Source organism: Brachycentrus maculatus, unplaced genomic scaffold, assembly GCF_059751285.1.
Source record: "Brachycentrus maculatus isolate JH-2025_06_01 unplaced genomic scaffold, ASM5975128v1 h1tg000310l, whole genome shotgun sequence".
Lineage (NCBI taxonomy): Eukaryota > Metazoa > Arthropoda > Insecta > Trichoptera > Brachycentridae > Brachycentrus > Brachycentrus maculatus.
This window is the reverse complement of record NW_028281060.1, coordinates 50,871-69,086: the sequence shown is the minus strand read 5'-3', so window position 1 is coordinate 69,086 and position 18,216 is coordinate 50,871. Positions and strand designations below refer to the sequence as shown.

Genomic DNA, 18,216 nt, shown 5'->3' with positions numbered 1-18,216 from the left:
ACCATAGACGATGAGGCTGCTAGCACATGGACGTTTTCTGCTTTCGGAATTCTAAATGCGATGCTTCCTTACTTTAGCCCTTTTGCAAACGGGCGTTTGCCGATGGAGTTTTCAGTCGGCGTTTTTCTCTAGGTATTGGATTTCCAAATGAATGAATGTGGATTTTTTTTATGGGGTTATATCAACTCAAGGGAATAATGAAACCCTAGGGTTATAATCTTCTTCTTCTTAAAACCCTTATCCGCACCCCCAATGGCGCATGGAGCACTGCATCATATAAACGCAGTGTTTTCTTGATCATGTCAACATATGAAGGAAAGGTGATCAGTCCTCCGCTTCAGGTACCAGTCCAGGGTTTTATTGAATAAATATTAGAGGGAAAAAATCACTTTTATTTATTTGATCCCTTCTGAGAATCGAACCTGAGACCTCCAGAACAGTAGCCGAGCGTGCTAACCATTACACTACAGAGGCGGATAACGGAGGGTTACATTGCAATTATGAATATTTTCGCCTCAAGAAAAGAACGCGAGTAAAATTATTTCTAGGTTTACTGCATTAGGAATTTTGAAAACATGAAAACGATCAGACTGAGATGCAAAATTAATTTACCTTCTTACCAATATGAGTAAAGAGAGGATTCAATAATGTAGTCCAGGGAATCTACTGATAAAACCCTGATTGTTTCCTAAATAAATAAAATAAAATGTGACGAAAAGTTAAATGTTTTCCAATTAAGAAATTCTTAATGAAAAGTAATTTTCTTTGCCACTTTTTTCCTCTTGCGTTTTTAGGGTGAAATTTGAAGAAAGTAAGACAAATTTCCAATACCTACCTCTTTCGGAATATTTCCAAATAAAAAATATCATAGAAAAAACATTATTATTGTCTATGTTATCCGTCAATGAAAAATATTAAAATGGATTCCTTGGTGAATTACGCCAGTGACGACGAATACGAATATGAAAATCATCATCAAAATCCCGTAAGTTTCATGCAAATAAGTTAATTTAATTTACAATCTGATATTGTTAACATTTTCTGTAATTATCAAAGTGATCTGACACCAAATATCTCTATATGCGGTGTTTTATTGCTACCAGAATCTTGTTCTTTATGCGCGGTTTAGATTAGATAATTTCCTGTAATGTGTTGATGTTTATCAATAGAATTCACACCGACAACGCGTTAATTTATTATTTGTTCCAAAGTAATGATACATTTTTCTAAATTCTAAATTAAACTTTTAATAGTTTTACACAACAGAAACATTACGGTTTTGCATTGCAATTTTTTTTAGGAAAATGCAAAACATCAAAGGGTTTGCATAGAAAATAATAAATTGGTATGTTTTTAATTACTAATTTTGAATTTGCGTTCCCTTATGAGATAAATATTACTTCTAAGGTTTTAATAAAGTATATTTCTCACTTAAATTTATTTGTCAATTTTATATTGTCTAACACGCTTTATAGTTTGTAAATAATGTACGGAAAATGGATTTACATTAAAATAATAAATTTTTATAAGCTATAATTTGAAACAACAGCAAAGCCGATCAGAAATATGAGCAAATTATAAGCATGAGCTTTATAATTTGTTGAAGTTTTCTATTCTTTTATCTTGTGTAGTATTTTTAAAGTTATTTTTTTAATGGATGTACTTTTTCCTCACGAGGAAGAGGAATAATATATGATTGTTGACCATCCAATATTGTGAACATAGAAAAGCATACTCATGGCAGAAACCATATAAAATGTGATAATTCTTTTTATGAGCTACGAACCACACCCCGAGTTGTGGGTTTAACCTTTTTTCCACATTTTGATAATTTATAGCTTTTCTATCACTTTGTTTGCTTCCAAATTTGAGATTTTGTCTTGTAAAAAAACACTCACCACGCTGATATTAATTTCTCCATCTTTTTTTTTTTTCTTGATTAATTAAAATTATGACATGAAAAAAATTATATGGTATTATTGGCACATAGGACAAGATAAAAAAATAATATTAAATTGGATAGTAAACAATAATATATTGTAATTAAAAATGTAAAATATAATATAGGCAACGTAAGAACCAACATATAAAAATAATGGTAAACAATATAATAGATTGTCAAGTAACATACGTCGCATGTGGAATTCCATATATATATATATATATATATATATATATATATATATATATATATATATATATATATATATATATATATATATATATACATATATATATACATATATATATATATATATATATATACATATACATATACATATACATATACATATACATATACATATACATATACATATACATATACATATACACATATACACATATACATACACATATACATACACATACACATACACATACACATACACATACACATACACATACACATACACATACACATACACATACACATATATATATATATATATATATATATATATATATATATATATATATATATATATACATATATATATACATATATATATATATATATATATATATACATATACATATACATATACATATACATATACATATACATATACATATACATATACATATACACATATACACATACACATACACATACACATACACATACACATACACATACACATACACATACACATACACATACACATACACATACACATACACATACACATACACATACACATACACATACACATACACATACACATACACATACACATACACATATACATATACATATACATATACATATATATATATATATATATATATATATATATATATATATATATATATATATATATATATATATATATATATATATATATATATATATCAAGAAGCGTGAACCATGTGAAGGATAAGCCTATTAGTTGTAAACGCGTCAAAGTTGCTTATCATATATACAGGATTAAAATCTGTCCCTGTTTTATCTAATATGAAATATGGGGCTTGTTAAAAATAAACACTTACTAAATCGACTACAGCGCAACAAACTTATCTGTAGAGTTGGTGGAGTAGCCACTGTTGCCATTGGCGATTCAAAAATGTACAAAGAGAAGTCGGTTCCTCTTCTTACCACCTCTACGGATAGGTTTGCCAGAGTAACTGCCATTTCGCCTTTATTAATCTTCTTTTCTTTGCATTTTTGCATTACAATCCAAATTCAAAACCAAAACCCCTAGTATAAAGAAGAAGACTCTCTAGTGTCTATGGCACCACCAAAAATATCCGTGGTAACTCTGCAGGAGAACAGGCGACCCAACTACGGCCGGGGCAGAGACAACTCTCGCAGTCCGTTGCACGCGCACCGGCATGACGACGACACTAATTATGACGACGTTACCATGGACATGAGCGAGGTAATTTCATTCTATTGTCTATGGTAAAGAACACATTTCAATTCAAAAGTAGACAAGAGACTTTTTCTCTCGGAAAAAATACAGTATCTATGGAAAAGAATGTGCAATTTGAATTTGAAAATGGTTGTTTTTTCTCTTGATGAAAATACGATTAGTAATTTTTTACTAATAGCCTTCTCTGGTTTATAATGCAGTGTATCATTCACACTCCTTTGCTTTTTGGATTATATTTCACCGTCCATCATCTGGGCAAGAAGTGTAAATGATACATAATTTATTTCATTTAAGTAAATTTCAATTGTGTTTTTATCACCAGATGATATATGATTGTTGTTAATGATTATAAATGTATATAAATATTACATGTTTATATTCATTAACTGTTATCATAAATGGTCTAATTTTCTCAAGTTAATGAGATTTTCCCATTTACAATTTTAAGTTGCTGGAATTCCATATTATATATATATTTTTTAATTTTTTTTTTTTTATAATTTAATTGAAATTTTGTCATTTTTGTATATTAGTAGCTTTAACTGTTGTTTTTGTGATATATAACTATAGTTTTGTCATTATAAACCAATCATATATACTGCACATGAACACAATAAATATAAATAATTAAAGTTTTTTTTTATTATTTCTAAAAAGTTTAGATGCATATAACTATATTCAAAGAGATCTAAATTTGAGAAAATCAAACATCAAACATCAGTTAATGTTAGTTTAATTAATTTTATTAATTGGATAAAACATTTTGTTCTATCAAATTTCCAATTAAAAAAAAAAATTGTATCAATATGTAGGTTTATTTTTACTTTTGTCAAGTGTTAGACTAGTACTGTAGCACTAAAAACTGGTTATTAATGGCAACATATTTGAGGATATTGAAAGCAAACTTAGTAATCTGCAAACAAATTATTCTCTATTATATTTTAAAGCTGAAGTCCAGAAGTTCAGCCAGATGTCCTAAAATAAATGTTACATATTTGTAATGACCCAAAAATGGTTTTTGGCGATTATCAAATTTTATCTCCTACTAAAGATTTTATCTCCGACTTTTAAGTCTCCAAACTAAATGACTCAATAATAATTTATATTTATATTTTTTTACAAAATTTTTAGTAATGTTACTATATTACAACTCACTGAGATTTTTTGTCCACCGGTTTTGAGACGTACCCGTCTCTTCTTCAGGATAATCACTACACCAGCATGCAAACAATACTACACATCACTACCATGGAACTATTCACACACTTCTAACTACATAAATTGTTGAACACATGCGATTTTGGTCGACCCAAGGACCAACATGCACTAAGGATTGCAGAACAACATGCACTAAAGGCCGAAGTCTGACATGCATGTGAGAAAGAGATGGGTATGTCTCGAAACCGGTAAACAAAAAATCTCTGTGATTGGTTATATAATATTTTTGTGAAAAAATATAAATAGTAAAAATGACTAACCACTAAGTAAATTTCAATAGATTTATATTATCCACTGACACTTTGTGATGGAATTGCATTTTTAATATATTATTAGATTAAAACCAATATTTTTAGCTTTTCCACTTTATTTTTATTTGACCAGCGACCGGGTTTCGTCGTTACCGACATCATCAGACTGGTGGGAGGCTATACAAATTGTTATGTTATATATAAAACAAGGCAGGAGTTGATAACCATGATTTGATATAATTTTATTGAGAAATTAATTTAATTTGAGTGAATTTAAGTATTGTATGATATTAAAAATATTTTTTATAATTTTTTTTAATTTTTAATATCATACAATACTTAAATTCACTCAAATTAAATTAATTTCTCAATAAAATTATATCAAATCATAATTATCAACTCCTGCCTTGTTTTATATATAACATAACAATTTGTATAGCCTCCCACCAGTCTGATGATGTCGGTAACGACGAAACCCGGTCGCTGGTCAAATAAAAATAAAGTGGAAAAGCTAAAAATATTGGTTTTAATCTAATAATACACTAAGTAAATGTCTTAAATATTAACACACTAAGGACGTGAAAGGTATTTCTACCCTTTTGGTCGGTGGATGCTTAAGGACGGGAAGGATATTTGTACCTTCTGCGCCGGCCACATTTCAAAATCAGAGCATAAGGAATTACATATTTAATATTTTATATGAATATTTTGTACAAATCTCTTTGTTAAGGTCTTAACTATATGTACATAATTATCAAATCCTGTCGCCAGTGGTCAGCAGGCTTAAAAAACACACCCGTCTGAAATGTGTTAACAATATTGAGAATAATACAAAAATAATTGTTTTGGCGATTACCACACTTGCTTTTAAATGTCTTCATTTGTTGTCAAAAATATCCAAGATCAGGTATTGCAATCAGATTTGGAGGGAAGATTTGACTATTGCTATTTGTGTATATGAATAAATGAAACATTCAACTGACGTAAAAGTGGCGTTCTGTGATATTAACACGTGTGTTATTGTGACGCATATATATACCCCCCCCAACAACACGCCATTCCCGCGGGACTTTTTGACCTCCGATCTGCGTTGGGAACGTGCCACGGGATATTTTCTTTATTTGTGCTCGCAGACACGATTGTGACGTGTTTGCGACACACCGCCGACATCACGTGAGTACACCATAGAGAAATGTAAAAACGATACAACATAAATATGTCATATAGTAAGATTATGTGCATTTTTAAATTCCTACAATGCTGTTTTTGAGAATTTAGACAAAAATAATCATTACACACATTACACATCAAATACTTTTAACCTGAAACTAGATTACCTGTTTTTTTTTTATCTTCTTTGCTACATGTCTCCCTCCGTAGCTAATGCTGGTAGTTCTGGGTTCGATTCCCAGTGCGGTTAAAATAAATATTTTTGTTTTTTTACTCTAATATTTTTTTGATATTGCCAATAACACCAGTAAGACACATACATTTTGGGGCGATAATGATTGTAGAACTTAATAAAGCTTTTAAATGTTATAAATTTGAAATAGTTCACCAATTAAAGTAGGTATAAAGTGAGAAAAAAATAATTAAAAAAATATTTTGTATAAATAGTATCCAGAATTGATTATTTTATAACTTTACCATAATTATAGAAAAAAATTTAATCAAAAATTAATTTTAATAGGACAATAATTACACGCTAATTTTGAAAGCAAATCACAATTGTGGACTTCTTTTACAAAACTATTTTTAAATGAACATTTTGTTGGGCATTAATTTAAAAATAAAGTATGGAATATTATTTGAATATCACAAACTGGAAGGTATGTAGGTATATATTATGCTTTGATAATCTATAGTGTCATATCTAATTATGAATTATTTTTCAACCTTCTTCTTCTTCTTCTAACCCTCATCTACACCCAGTGGTGCATAAGGCACTGCATCACAAGATGAATGCCGAAACAATAAATAAATTGGATAATGATGTTGAAAACAGAAACACTTATCACATTAGATTTGAACAAATAGCGGTATTTACGAAGTAAATTTTTAATTAATAATTTAAATATACTACCAAAAAGTGACTGACGAACGGTTGATGAAATTACTTATATATACTTAAATACTACGTTCCTCTGCTAAATATGCATTGAAAATTGATATTCAATTGTTATTTATAATTTTTTTTAAACTTACATTTTTTGTTTTAAACACCACATGACACTCCAATAGTCAATCCTCTTGAAATAACTAATAAATGATCCAACATGGCCGCTACTGCTCGTAGGAAATGAGTCCAGACTTGTCCATGTACAAATTGATATCTTGATAGTATGATGTATATATGGTGTAAAATACATACACATGGAAACAACCCATCATTTTCTTTTTAAATAATCACAGATTCTTGTCATAAAAACTCTATGGTCAAAATATATTTTGACCATAGAGTTTAATATGTCTATAGATGTAACCCGCAAGAATAGCAAGTTAGTTCATTACATCTATAGTTGCGATCCGAAAGAATGGCAATTTAGCTCATTACATCTATAGGTGTAATCCGCTAGAATAGCTTGTTAGTTCATTACATCTATAGGTGCAATCCGAAAGAATGGCAATTTAGCTCATTACATCTATAGGTGTAATCCGCTAGAATGGCTTGTTAGCTCATTACGTCTATAGATGTAAACCACAGCTGAGTGGTTAATTTGTGTAGGCAAGGAGTTTGTATAAAGATAATATAATTAATTATAACTTTTTCCAAATTGTATATTGTTGGTGTACTGAATATGTAATCCGTTTTCGTGGTGAGAGCAACCCTTCTATTTCTCGTCATTTTTATAATATTTTTCTCCAACTTTTATTTTTGTATGTAATTTATATTTGAAGCACTAACTTTGTGATTTTTTAATTTTATAATTAAAATGTAACTTTGTTTTGACTATGAATATAATAGTGATTTTAAAACAAAGTTACATTTTAATAATATTTTATTTTTTTATTTTTAAAATAGTGATAAAATTTACAGAAAAACTGCAAAACTTTTTAAACCTCACATTATAATTAGCTTATAAATCGTAAAATATATGCAGGTATTATTATAATTTGAAAAATATTATAAAGTGAGTAGATATATATAATTTGGTGATTTTATAAATTTTTTACAAATCCCAAAGACAAAATTTACTATCTGACAAAAAAATCATCACGTTGTAACTAACGAGGAATAATCACAATAAAATATATAATCAAATAAACCATAACGTTATGGTTCCCAACTTAGAAAAGCACCTGTGATTTCCAGAATCTCATTCCGATTTGAATACAAGGTTTGCTCTTACCAACAAAACCATGCATTTATTATTAAATGGTCATAAATGTGTTTATTAAATCTCTCTGCCGTTTGATTGATTGATTTGTGTGATGGTGAATCAGGAGTCCTATTCGGGAAATGATTCTCCGGCCCGCCACACCCCCCACCGCAGCTCGCCGCCTTTCCAGACCTCCGACCACACCTCCGACCACACCTCCAGCAGCACCCGGGAGGGGAGTCGAGGCAGAGACAGGCGGAGCCACGACAGGGAGCCCTACAGGGGCGACAGGGATAAGAGAGACTTCAGAGAAGAACATAGGTAATAAGAACGTTTTGTATTCGTGCCATAGCCAGGCGGACCATATCACAAATTCAATTTTGGTTTTCAGATTTATATAAAGATGTTTATTTAAATACTTTTGTATTGTAACTGTTGGGGTTGTAAATTATGTATGCACATTGTAAAGATAAAATTATATTCACTTTAAATTTCCATTCAGCCTGCTTTTGTCACTTTACATTTTACTTGGCAGTTTTTTGGGTAATATAAAATTCTCCATTGCAACCATTTATGTTTCCTGCAAGATATGACAACTGTCTATGCGGCTAGTCATGTTGTAGGTTTATTATATGCGCAGTGATTGGTGGTCCTGAAAATGGAAAACTCTCGATAGCAAAACTGTTACCAAAAATTTATCTCTTTTCTTAAAAATACTTAACAGAAGTGCTCAAATTTCATGATGGCAGAACTCACCATCTGACAGTTGTCACTAGATCAAACAATAATATTTCTGGGTAAAATAATAGGTTAGTCAATTAGTTACGCTGTATGAATCTAGTATCTTCTTCAGAACATATTTTGCAGGAATGAACATTGTAGTTAAATGCTATTGTACTTTTATGTTTCAGAAAATCTCCCCCAAGTAATCACGGCCACAGCGAGTATACCTCCCCTCCGCCGAGACGAGGTCTATTGGGCGACCGGCCGGGAGACCCCGTGGGCCCGGGTCTGGGGGCAGGCGGGGGCTTAAACTCGGACAAGGGCTACGGAGGGAGGAACCAAGACAGGAGTGGGGGACTCGGATCAGAAAGAGATTCCAGAGGCGGAGGGTACGGAAACGATCTGAGAGGTGGCGGGCTCGGATCGGATAGAGGCGGAGGGTTAGGATCCGGGGTCAATTCAAACCGGGACTCTAGAGGAGGAGGCCTCGGGTCAGATCGGGATTCGAGAGATGAGAGATCACGAGGCGGGTCTAAAGGAGGTTTAGGATCCGATCGAGGTCAAGGGGGCGGTCTCGGATCGGGTGGACTCGGATCGGGCGGTCTCGACTCGGATAGAAATATGGGAAGAGCCGGATCCAGAAGTGGTTTAGGATCCGGCGGAGGACTGGGCTCGGGGCCGGGCCAAGGACTGTCGGGAAAACCACCGTCTCTAATGGACTTAAAGCCCTTCGGCGGAGGCCCACCCCCTTCCATGTTGAACTTAAACCAAGAAGACAAAAATGGACAGAGAGGAAAAGACAAAGATTCTGCAGAAAGAGACAAAAGAAACGACCGTGAAAAGGAGAGATACGGCGATAAAGATAGACACAGTGAGCGCGACAGAGAGAGGTCCGACAGAGATAAAGATAGACACGGAGACAGGAGACACGACGATAGAAGATCTTCAAATAGCGACAGACGAAGGGAACGATCTAGATCGCGAGACAAATCGTCCAGTACACATCGCAGAAGATCTCCTTCGGGAGAGAGAGACAGGCGGAGTCACCCATCTCGCTCTGGAGATTCGGGAAGATCAAATTCCAACGACAAAAAAAAGAGATCCCGCAGTAGAGACAAATCACCGCCCGGCGAGTACAAGCCGAGCTACAAAGTCTCTAAGAAACTACAGGCTATGGAGAAGATGGGACTCCAGATAAAGACGCCGGACGGCTCCATGGCCACGGCGCAGATGCTCATGCAGAGGACCCTCGATGAGCAGGTGGAGAAGGTGAAGAATGCGACCGGAATCGAGTTGCCAAAGTACTACAATCCCGCCGCAATGAACCCGATGAGGTACGCCGAACAAATCCAAAAGCGGAAGCTTCTGTGGGGCAGCAAAGCGAAGGAGGCCGGCGGGGAGTCGTCTCACCCCGTCGAATGCCCCGCCTCCAAAGCGGATCCGATCAGCAAATGGCAGGGGGCCAAATTTGCCCAAGACAATGACGGAAAGGTGGCGTCTAAGTTCCTACGGCTCATGGGCGTCAAGGACCCGGCCACTGTCCAGCAGGTCCCTGTGGAACAGCCCGGCGACATAGTCAAGAAGCAGGAGGAGATGTTCGAGGCCATGCAGGCGCAGTACGACGTCGCCCGCGCCACCACCCACACCATGAGAGGGGTCGGCCTAGGCTTCTCCAGCATGCACAGAAACTTTTGAGACACACCGCAAAAAAATCTGTACCAGTGAAAAAGTCTTATTCCTTAGAAACGGCTGATGCTACTGTTTACGATTGAATTACCGTTATTTGTACGACACGGGTGGCAAATGTATGACAATACTCAGGGATGGCTGCAGATAAACTGCTTACAAAAATAATTTACTGCACTTTTATATTTGCCTAACTGTTGCCCCAATCTTATGATGCAATTTATCGAACAAGTCATGTAATTCCTTCGTAAATGGTTGTGTCCTCCGCTCTGATTAGCCAGTTCTAAAGAATTGAACCTAAAGGGAGCAAACCAAATGACAGTTGCATAAATTTTTATATATCGCATTCTTATTTTGGCTAGGTTCCATTGCCCGGTGTATAGGGCACTGCATTATATTAAAGCAATGAGGCGAGGCGGAGCAGTATCACGCTTCAGTCTAGTCTGGCAGTTGATCCTACTGGAATCGAACAGAGATCACGTGGATAGCAATATAGCTTGTTAAATTTCTGATTCTTACTTTACAAAGGTATCAAAATTTGTATAGCAAATAAAATTTTTAATTTAATATTAATGTGTAATTTGATTTTTTGTACATTATCGCCTCGCTGAAAAACATCAAGTATTTTCATACAGAGTTCTAAATGTTATTTTCTTGATACATATTTCATATTTTATTATCGATACAAAATTTGAATGTTACCCCATCTAAATTATGTCAATTTCTATGGATTATGAACAGACTAGTTTTCATATTGTTTGAGGTTAGGATACGAGTATTTTCATTTAGAGTCTGCTATTCTTTTCCTTATATTTTATATGCAAGGTTCTTTTTTAACTATTTCGAACCAAAGTTACTTCAAATCCATTTTAGCACATATCCATTGTAATATTAAAGTAAGCTTATCATGCGACCAAAAGTATTACAAAAAAACTTTGATTCCATCAATATTGTGCATGGTGTATTTTGTTGATTTTTGTGAATATGGGAGTACAGAGTGACAGTAATTTACTAGAATAATGATGATTTTAAATGGATGAGGATAGTGTGGGTCTGGTTAATTCCTTTTTTTTTAAATATGAACAAGCCTAAACTTTTGACCGGGAAACTTAATATCGCCATAGATAAATTGTGAAAACATCACTCTTTTCTTTTTTTGTTCCTTATCACTAGTAATAATAAACCGGTAACGTGCTCTAGTAGTCATATGGATCAAGTGAACTAGTCTCCGTTCCAATTCTAAAAAGTTCCAGTCGTTTTGCGGAGTCGACTCCTCTACTAGAGTAATTTCACAAATCCGAACACTCATGACTTGTTTGAACTCTGAAAACTTTCTGGTTTATCCGAAATGTTTTAGCCTTCATTATTAAGGGACCTACCCACAGATTCCAAATTCCAACAAGAACTTTCCTATATTTTTGGTCGGTGTACATATTACAATATTAATAAATGGACAAAAATGTGTTTTTACTAATGGAAATCATATGGATAGGTAACCAAAGAAGCAATATTATTAAACCATCTCTTCACACTTGACTGTTAATTTTTTTACTATGTCAATGTGCATTTTAAAAATTTATTTAAAGTATCTTATGCTAAGTAATTAATAGTTCAAAAAATGTGAAACATGTCATAATAGTTTTTAAGTGATGAAAAAATTGTAAACATCTACCCCATTAAGGCGAATGTCACTACATAACTACAAAAATGTTAGTTTTGAGGTGGGTATATAAAGGGTATAAAAGAAAAGAAAAAATTATATATGTGATCCATAATAAAGTTAATGATCAAAAAGCAGTTTCATTTTCATATTTCATGACAACTCCCAATCCTATCATCGAGTTATTTTTTAAGTGTAGTCGCTTAAAATTTACAGAGCGATATATGCCAAAAGCGAACTGAAATGCTTAAAATCTGTTGTGACCATTCTTTCAAATGTTTGGTAAATGTGACGTCTAGAAAATTGCTATTGTCGTTTGGTTATACATATATGCCTGAAAAGCGATGCTACATCCAGTCCACTGATCCACTGTCCAACTGATCTGTAAGAAGTTGCCAACGTTTTGACGGAAACACTAAGCCAAGTCATGGAAAGTGACCATAGACAACTAGCTGAACTTGCATCAATGTTAGAGTTGTCTGCCTAAATATAAATACAATAAAATAAAAACCTGAGATAAAAATAACATAGAATTTGTATGTGATTGGTATATTGTTTTTTTTTGTTTAAATAAAAAGCTTTTATCAAATTGTTTTATTTTATTTTATTATTATACTAAATAAGAATAAATTAAATACATAATATAATATTCAAATTATTGTACAGAATGATGTCTTATTATCTAATAAGTGTTTTTAATTCACACAAATCGAATTTAATAACATCCTTTAAAACAATAACATCAATAGTTTTTTTATATAATGTATATATCGTAGTCATACAGGAGAATGTGACCAAGTGCATTGTTTTACAAAAACGTAATCATTGACTCTTTGATATCTTACTAGCTTAAATTGCCCTGAAAAAATCCCAAAGGATTTTGGATACTTGGAAGTATAATATATTGACTTAGTAAAAATGACTAACTGCATTGATGTTCATTTTCTTGCCAAGCAAAAGTGACTTAAATGAACATTTTACGATTTGGTAGTTGGTCACTTTCTCCTGTACGACTACGATATACTTATGTTACTTTCGAGTTTGGTTTATGGCTGATTCTTACAGGGTTATAAACCTTTTTTACCCTAAGAAATTGCAAAATCTGAGGTATTCGATAGCATATACTACTTTTTGAGTATTGCGGCTGTTAGTCGTGGCTGAGATGGTTAATGTTACACAATGTGTAATATGATCACTTAAACTATCTGATTTTATTTAGGTGAAGTGTGCAACCCTCTAAGGTACAAGTCAGCAAGTCAAGGGGGTCTGAATCTCATCCACTGGGTATACATCGGGGACCATATCCATCCTGCTGTGGGTCAATACAACCTGGACTTCCATATTCTCACCTCAATAAACTTCTTCATATATAATTAACATATCAATAAAGTAATGAGGGAACGTCAGAGGATGCTCACGCCGCAAATGTCTTTGCGACTTGTATGAGGATATAGGCTGTTCAACATGTGAGGAGCTGAAGACGGTGGCGCATAATAGACCGGAATGGCAAAGGAAGTATCATTTGTTGCTACGAACCAATCCATAAGATTGAGACCACAGAAGAAGATTAATAAAATCTTTACACAAAAGTCTCATTCACATGGAATTATATTCCAACATATCACATGGAATCATATTGATTCATATCAACAGTTTTAGTTTACAGATGGCTAAACCTGTTTCTTCTGAATTTGTAGGAATTCACTCCTCTATCCAGAACGCTTTGAGGTTTTTGAATAATATTACGAAGAAGGAAAATGAATTTCTTCGTCAACTTGGTTAGTTGTCTTAGTATATGTAAATTGCCATCACTCGGTGGCATCATCACTTCATTCCGATTCGAAGCACTCCCAATCAAACCTTTTAAGATTGCATTATCATTGTATTTATCTCTCGGTGTTCTAAGGTTATTAAACACTTTGAAACTGTCTCCATCAGAAGATCCGATCACTGATCTTGTAATTTTTCTCAAACTTTTGATAACTTTTTTCATAATTGAATTAAAGTTTGATCTATTTTCTCGGTTAAAATATTTTTCTTTTGGAATTATTTCACTTCCCAATCTCGAAAAAGGAAATTGCGGTTTAGAGAATAAAGATTTCTGCAAAGGTTCATTACGCAATGATTGCAGAAATGGGGGTTTTTCATATGCTGGTATATTTAAAAGTCCCGAATGTGAACCTAATGGTTCTTCATACATTCTGTTAGTCATAGGGTTTGGTAGCAGTCTATTTAAAGCAAATGGTTTTTTGCCGCTTCTTCTTGAAGTCAGTACATTTTCATTTAATCTATCCAAAATTGAAGGTTTTTCATATCCCTGATCTCCAAAGAGTCTTGTGTTTAAACTAAAAGGTTTTTCATTAAATCTGTTATTCATTGGTTGGGATAACAATTTATGCAAATCTAAAGGTTTTTCATTGATTCTTTGTGATGCAAAAAGATTTTCATATGCCCTATGTAAAAATGGAGATTTATCATATCTCTGCTCTTCAAATGGATTTTCAAATAGCCTCATTCGTAAACTTACAGGATTTTTACGAAATCCATTATTCAAAGGTTTTGATGAGAAAGGTTTCATGTTTTGTAGGAATCTGTGTGAATCCAATGGATGTTCATTAATTGTTTTTGAAGTTAGTGCATGGGGATTTTTATTAAACAGGCTTAAGAATGAAGGTTTTTGTGTAAATCTTTGGAATTTTGGTTGATTATTCCTTTCATATATTGAATTCCTAATGTTGTCTCGTTTCAGGGGTATTATTTTTGGCAATTCTCGTGTTGGTTTGTTTACACTTGGCGATATCTTACTGGTGTGTATAATCGGGGAAATGTTGATTGAAACTGGAGCAAATACCTTTTTCCTTCCAAGTGAACTTGGTCTTCTTTTAGAGTGAAAGTCGCCATTGAATAGTCCAAGACGTATACAAGAAACCTGCAAGAATGAAAATAAATTAAATAATCTACCACCACCTAGATTTCCTAATAAGTAAAGAGTAAAAACCATGAGATGAAATGAGTGTTAAATGGTTTTGCAAAATAATCTGTAATAAAAAATTCATATAAGAAATAAATCCATAATATTTAACATTTTTATTTTACTACCATCAAAGTTTTTTTAATAGCCAATAATTTATTATTATTAATCAAATAATTAATTAGCTATTGTTATTAGTTTGATTTATAAATGTGATAGTCTTCCTAAGAAGACTATCACTGCAATAGCATTCTTCGCAATGGAAAAATTGCCTAAAATGCATAAAAATTAGTCCGTCCTAGGAAATACATATAAGGTTTCTCAACAGAGACAAAGCATCATTTTATTTGCAGGTAATATGTAAGTCTGGGTATTCATGGGAGTTATTGTTTGGCATGGGTGGTTTATTTACTGTGTAACGTATACCATTCTGCCCATTATTGAACATTCATATTGCCTCTAATTTTAAATTAGAGATTGTACCTATCACATTCGTTAATTAGTTGGAGCCTATCTGTTGAGAACTTTGTAAAGTAAATAGCTTTTTTTTCTCTGACCATATGTGGGAATTCCTTTGAAGTATTTTCACCTATTAGGAGATACTTATATACTTCTAATTTGATCATTTGTATGGTAAACAATATTTCTTTGTTCATTTACTTGACTGGACTCAAACACTGGATTTAAACCACTGTATAAAGTTATGCTTCTCTCCATTAAGAATCTAATAGATTTTGCTGTTTCACTCATACCCCTTAAATTCAGAATTTGAGCGCAATAAAATATATTAATAAAGAAATCGCCCTAGAAAATTTAAAAAAAGGTTTGTCAGAATTGAAGATTAACTAATCAAACACTCAAGCTTCAGCCTTTGAATAAAATATGGATACAATTTTAAGTTATCAAACCTCTGAATCGGACTCTTTTAAAGGTTGTTTATTCGCACATTTTTTTTTCTTCAAATAAATGAGAAAACATAAAGAATATATAATCATACCTGTTCGCTAAGACTACCGATGATCAATAACAGACTCAAAGTCATGAACTTCATTTTTAATAATTTCCAAATGATTAAAACACTGACGAATACTTCTTTCTAAGAATTATCACAAAAAACTAAAATGGTATAATTGAAATTTAATATCTGGGACCCAAAAATATACAAATTTGTTATCTCTGATGATTTTGCTGACTGGGTTTCATCATATATCTCACGTTTGAGGTATCAATGAATTGATATCTTAGAATGCAAAGGTGGCAAAAAATGAATATCTGAAAACGTGTTACATGAATTTCTTTTTAAAACAATTTTTGAAAATATGCAGCATTTTTGGGCATATTTACATATTATTTAAAAAAAAATACTTTAAAACATTGTTTGGATGACATGCTGATTTTGACAAAGAGATTACGCCTGGTACATTGGTACCACTCTTGTTAGAGCTCATATAAAGCATTTTATTTTATTTCATTGTTTAAAAAAAAAACCCTTCCCTGAGGTATCAATAAACTTGATTAGTAAAGGATAAATATAAGAAGGTGATAAAAATCAATATCCAAAATATATTTATTTATTTATTTTATTTATTTATTACTTTTTACAATACATTACTATATTTTTTGATGAACGACTCACTAAGAAGAACCCGTGAGGAGACGGTCATTTACATTACAAAAAATATGTACATATCTAGAATTTTTTATTATTTTTTATTCTGTAATATTTTGAAAACATATTATTTAGTTCTGTTGGATACAGCAACCGACTACATCAGGGCTAGAATTACAGTGGAAATATAAAAGTGTAGATAAATTTTATTTTATCAATTGAATCGGCTGTCACTTTGTGATGAAATCTAACCATTTTAAATTTAAGGTTTACCTAGTAAATACCACTCTTTTTTAAAATCTATTGTGACACGTGTTTCAATGCGTTCTGCATCATTTTCATACGGTGTTTTATTTTTAATGACTAGCATTTTGAAACCAGTTGTTAAACAGTGTAGTCAAGAAGTTACCGAAAAGTAAATTAGTATTCTTTTTACCAAATTGAATTAAAGTTAAAGTTATCTACACTATAGAGTTAAGGCATTTACATTTTCTCTGAAATTTCAGCCCAAAAAAAAATATATATATAAACCATATCCGCTCCCTAGGTGGAGCATATGGAGTCCACAAACTGTCTCCAGGCTTTTCTGTCGGCTGCCAGCTCCCTTGCATCCTCCCAAGTCAGATCCGCGTCCCGAAGTTCTGACGAGAACTGTCGACGAATTGTCAGCAGTGGTCGTCCTGGGCGGCGCGAACCTGATGCCTTGTAAAAGAGGCAAGCTTGATTAAGGCTCTCAGAGGCATGCGGAGTACATGGAGTACATTTTTTTTTTATTTTTTTTTTTTCCTCGAACATGCTGCCCAAGGAAAAAAAATGGTTCCCTTTAATTTTATAATTTTCTCCAGAATTTTTTGATGTGCTCTACCTCGAACATATATTGTCTTACATTTTAAAAAATGACTAAATTACAATAAAACCACCAGGCCATGTGTCTTAAAAATATTATTTTATTAAATGGAAAATAAACAAGTACAAAATTAAAATATTTGAGGTGCACAGTACAAACAACTAGGTGTAGGTGTAGAACTGTCCACAAAATAATAATAATAAACATGCTATTTATTGATTCGGCGTTTAATTTGTATTTAAAATACAACTAACATGTTTAAAATACAACTTAGTAGACTCAAAAAGTCTGTGTTTGAATCAAAAAGTCTGTGTTTGAGTTAAATAATGAGTTACGATTTTTTTTTATGAAGAAATAAAAAATACATTCAAAACAACACATCATTAAGTTATACAAATTTCTTAGATGGATAGATTTTTTGCGAATATAGTTGAGTTTTGCCTCCAACACCCTTATTTATGTCCTTATCCTATAAAAAGTTATGAATTATTATAAAAATCTAGTGCACAATAAATTAATATTTGAAATATATTTCCCATATAGTTTAAACATAAAAA

At 32.6% G+C, this 18,216-nt stretch overlaps 1 protein-coding gene across 1 annotated transcript; it reads left to right on the top strand.

Moving 5' to 3' along the window:
- The first annotated feature begins 917 nt into the window (after window positions 1-917).
- Window positions 918-12,773, top strand: LOC148304611 (uncharacterized). Its single transcript, XM_088267974.1, has 4 exons — window positions 918-985; window positions 3,267-3,380; window positions 8,288-8,484; window positions 9,075-12,773. The coding sequence occupies exons 1-4, from the start codon at window positions 920-922 to the stop codon at window positions 10,579-10,581; spliced, it is 1,884 nt and encodes a 627-aa protein (XP_088124100.1). The 5' UTR covers window positions 918-919; the 3' UTR covers window positions 10,582-12,773.
- The last annotated feature ends 5,443 nt before the right edge of the window (window positions 12,774-18,216 follow it).

What these genes read in the sequence shown, in the direction of transcription:
- LOC148304611 (XM_088267974.1), top strand. Translation starts at nt 920, where the DNA reads ATGGATTCCTTGGTGAATTACGCCAGTGACGACGAATACGAATATGAA. An exon ending in AAAATCATCATCAAAATCCC is followed by an intron (nt 986 to 3,266) that starts GTAAGTTTCATG and finishes GTAACTCTGCAG; the next exon opens with GAGAACAGGCGACCCAACTA. An exon ending in GACTTCAGAGAAGAACATAG is followed by an intron (nt 8,485 to 9,074) that starts GTAATAAGAACG and finishes TTTATGTTTCAG; the next exon opens with AAAATCTCCCCCAAGTAATC.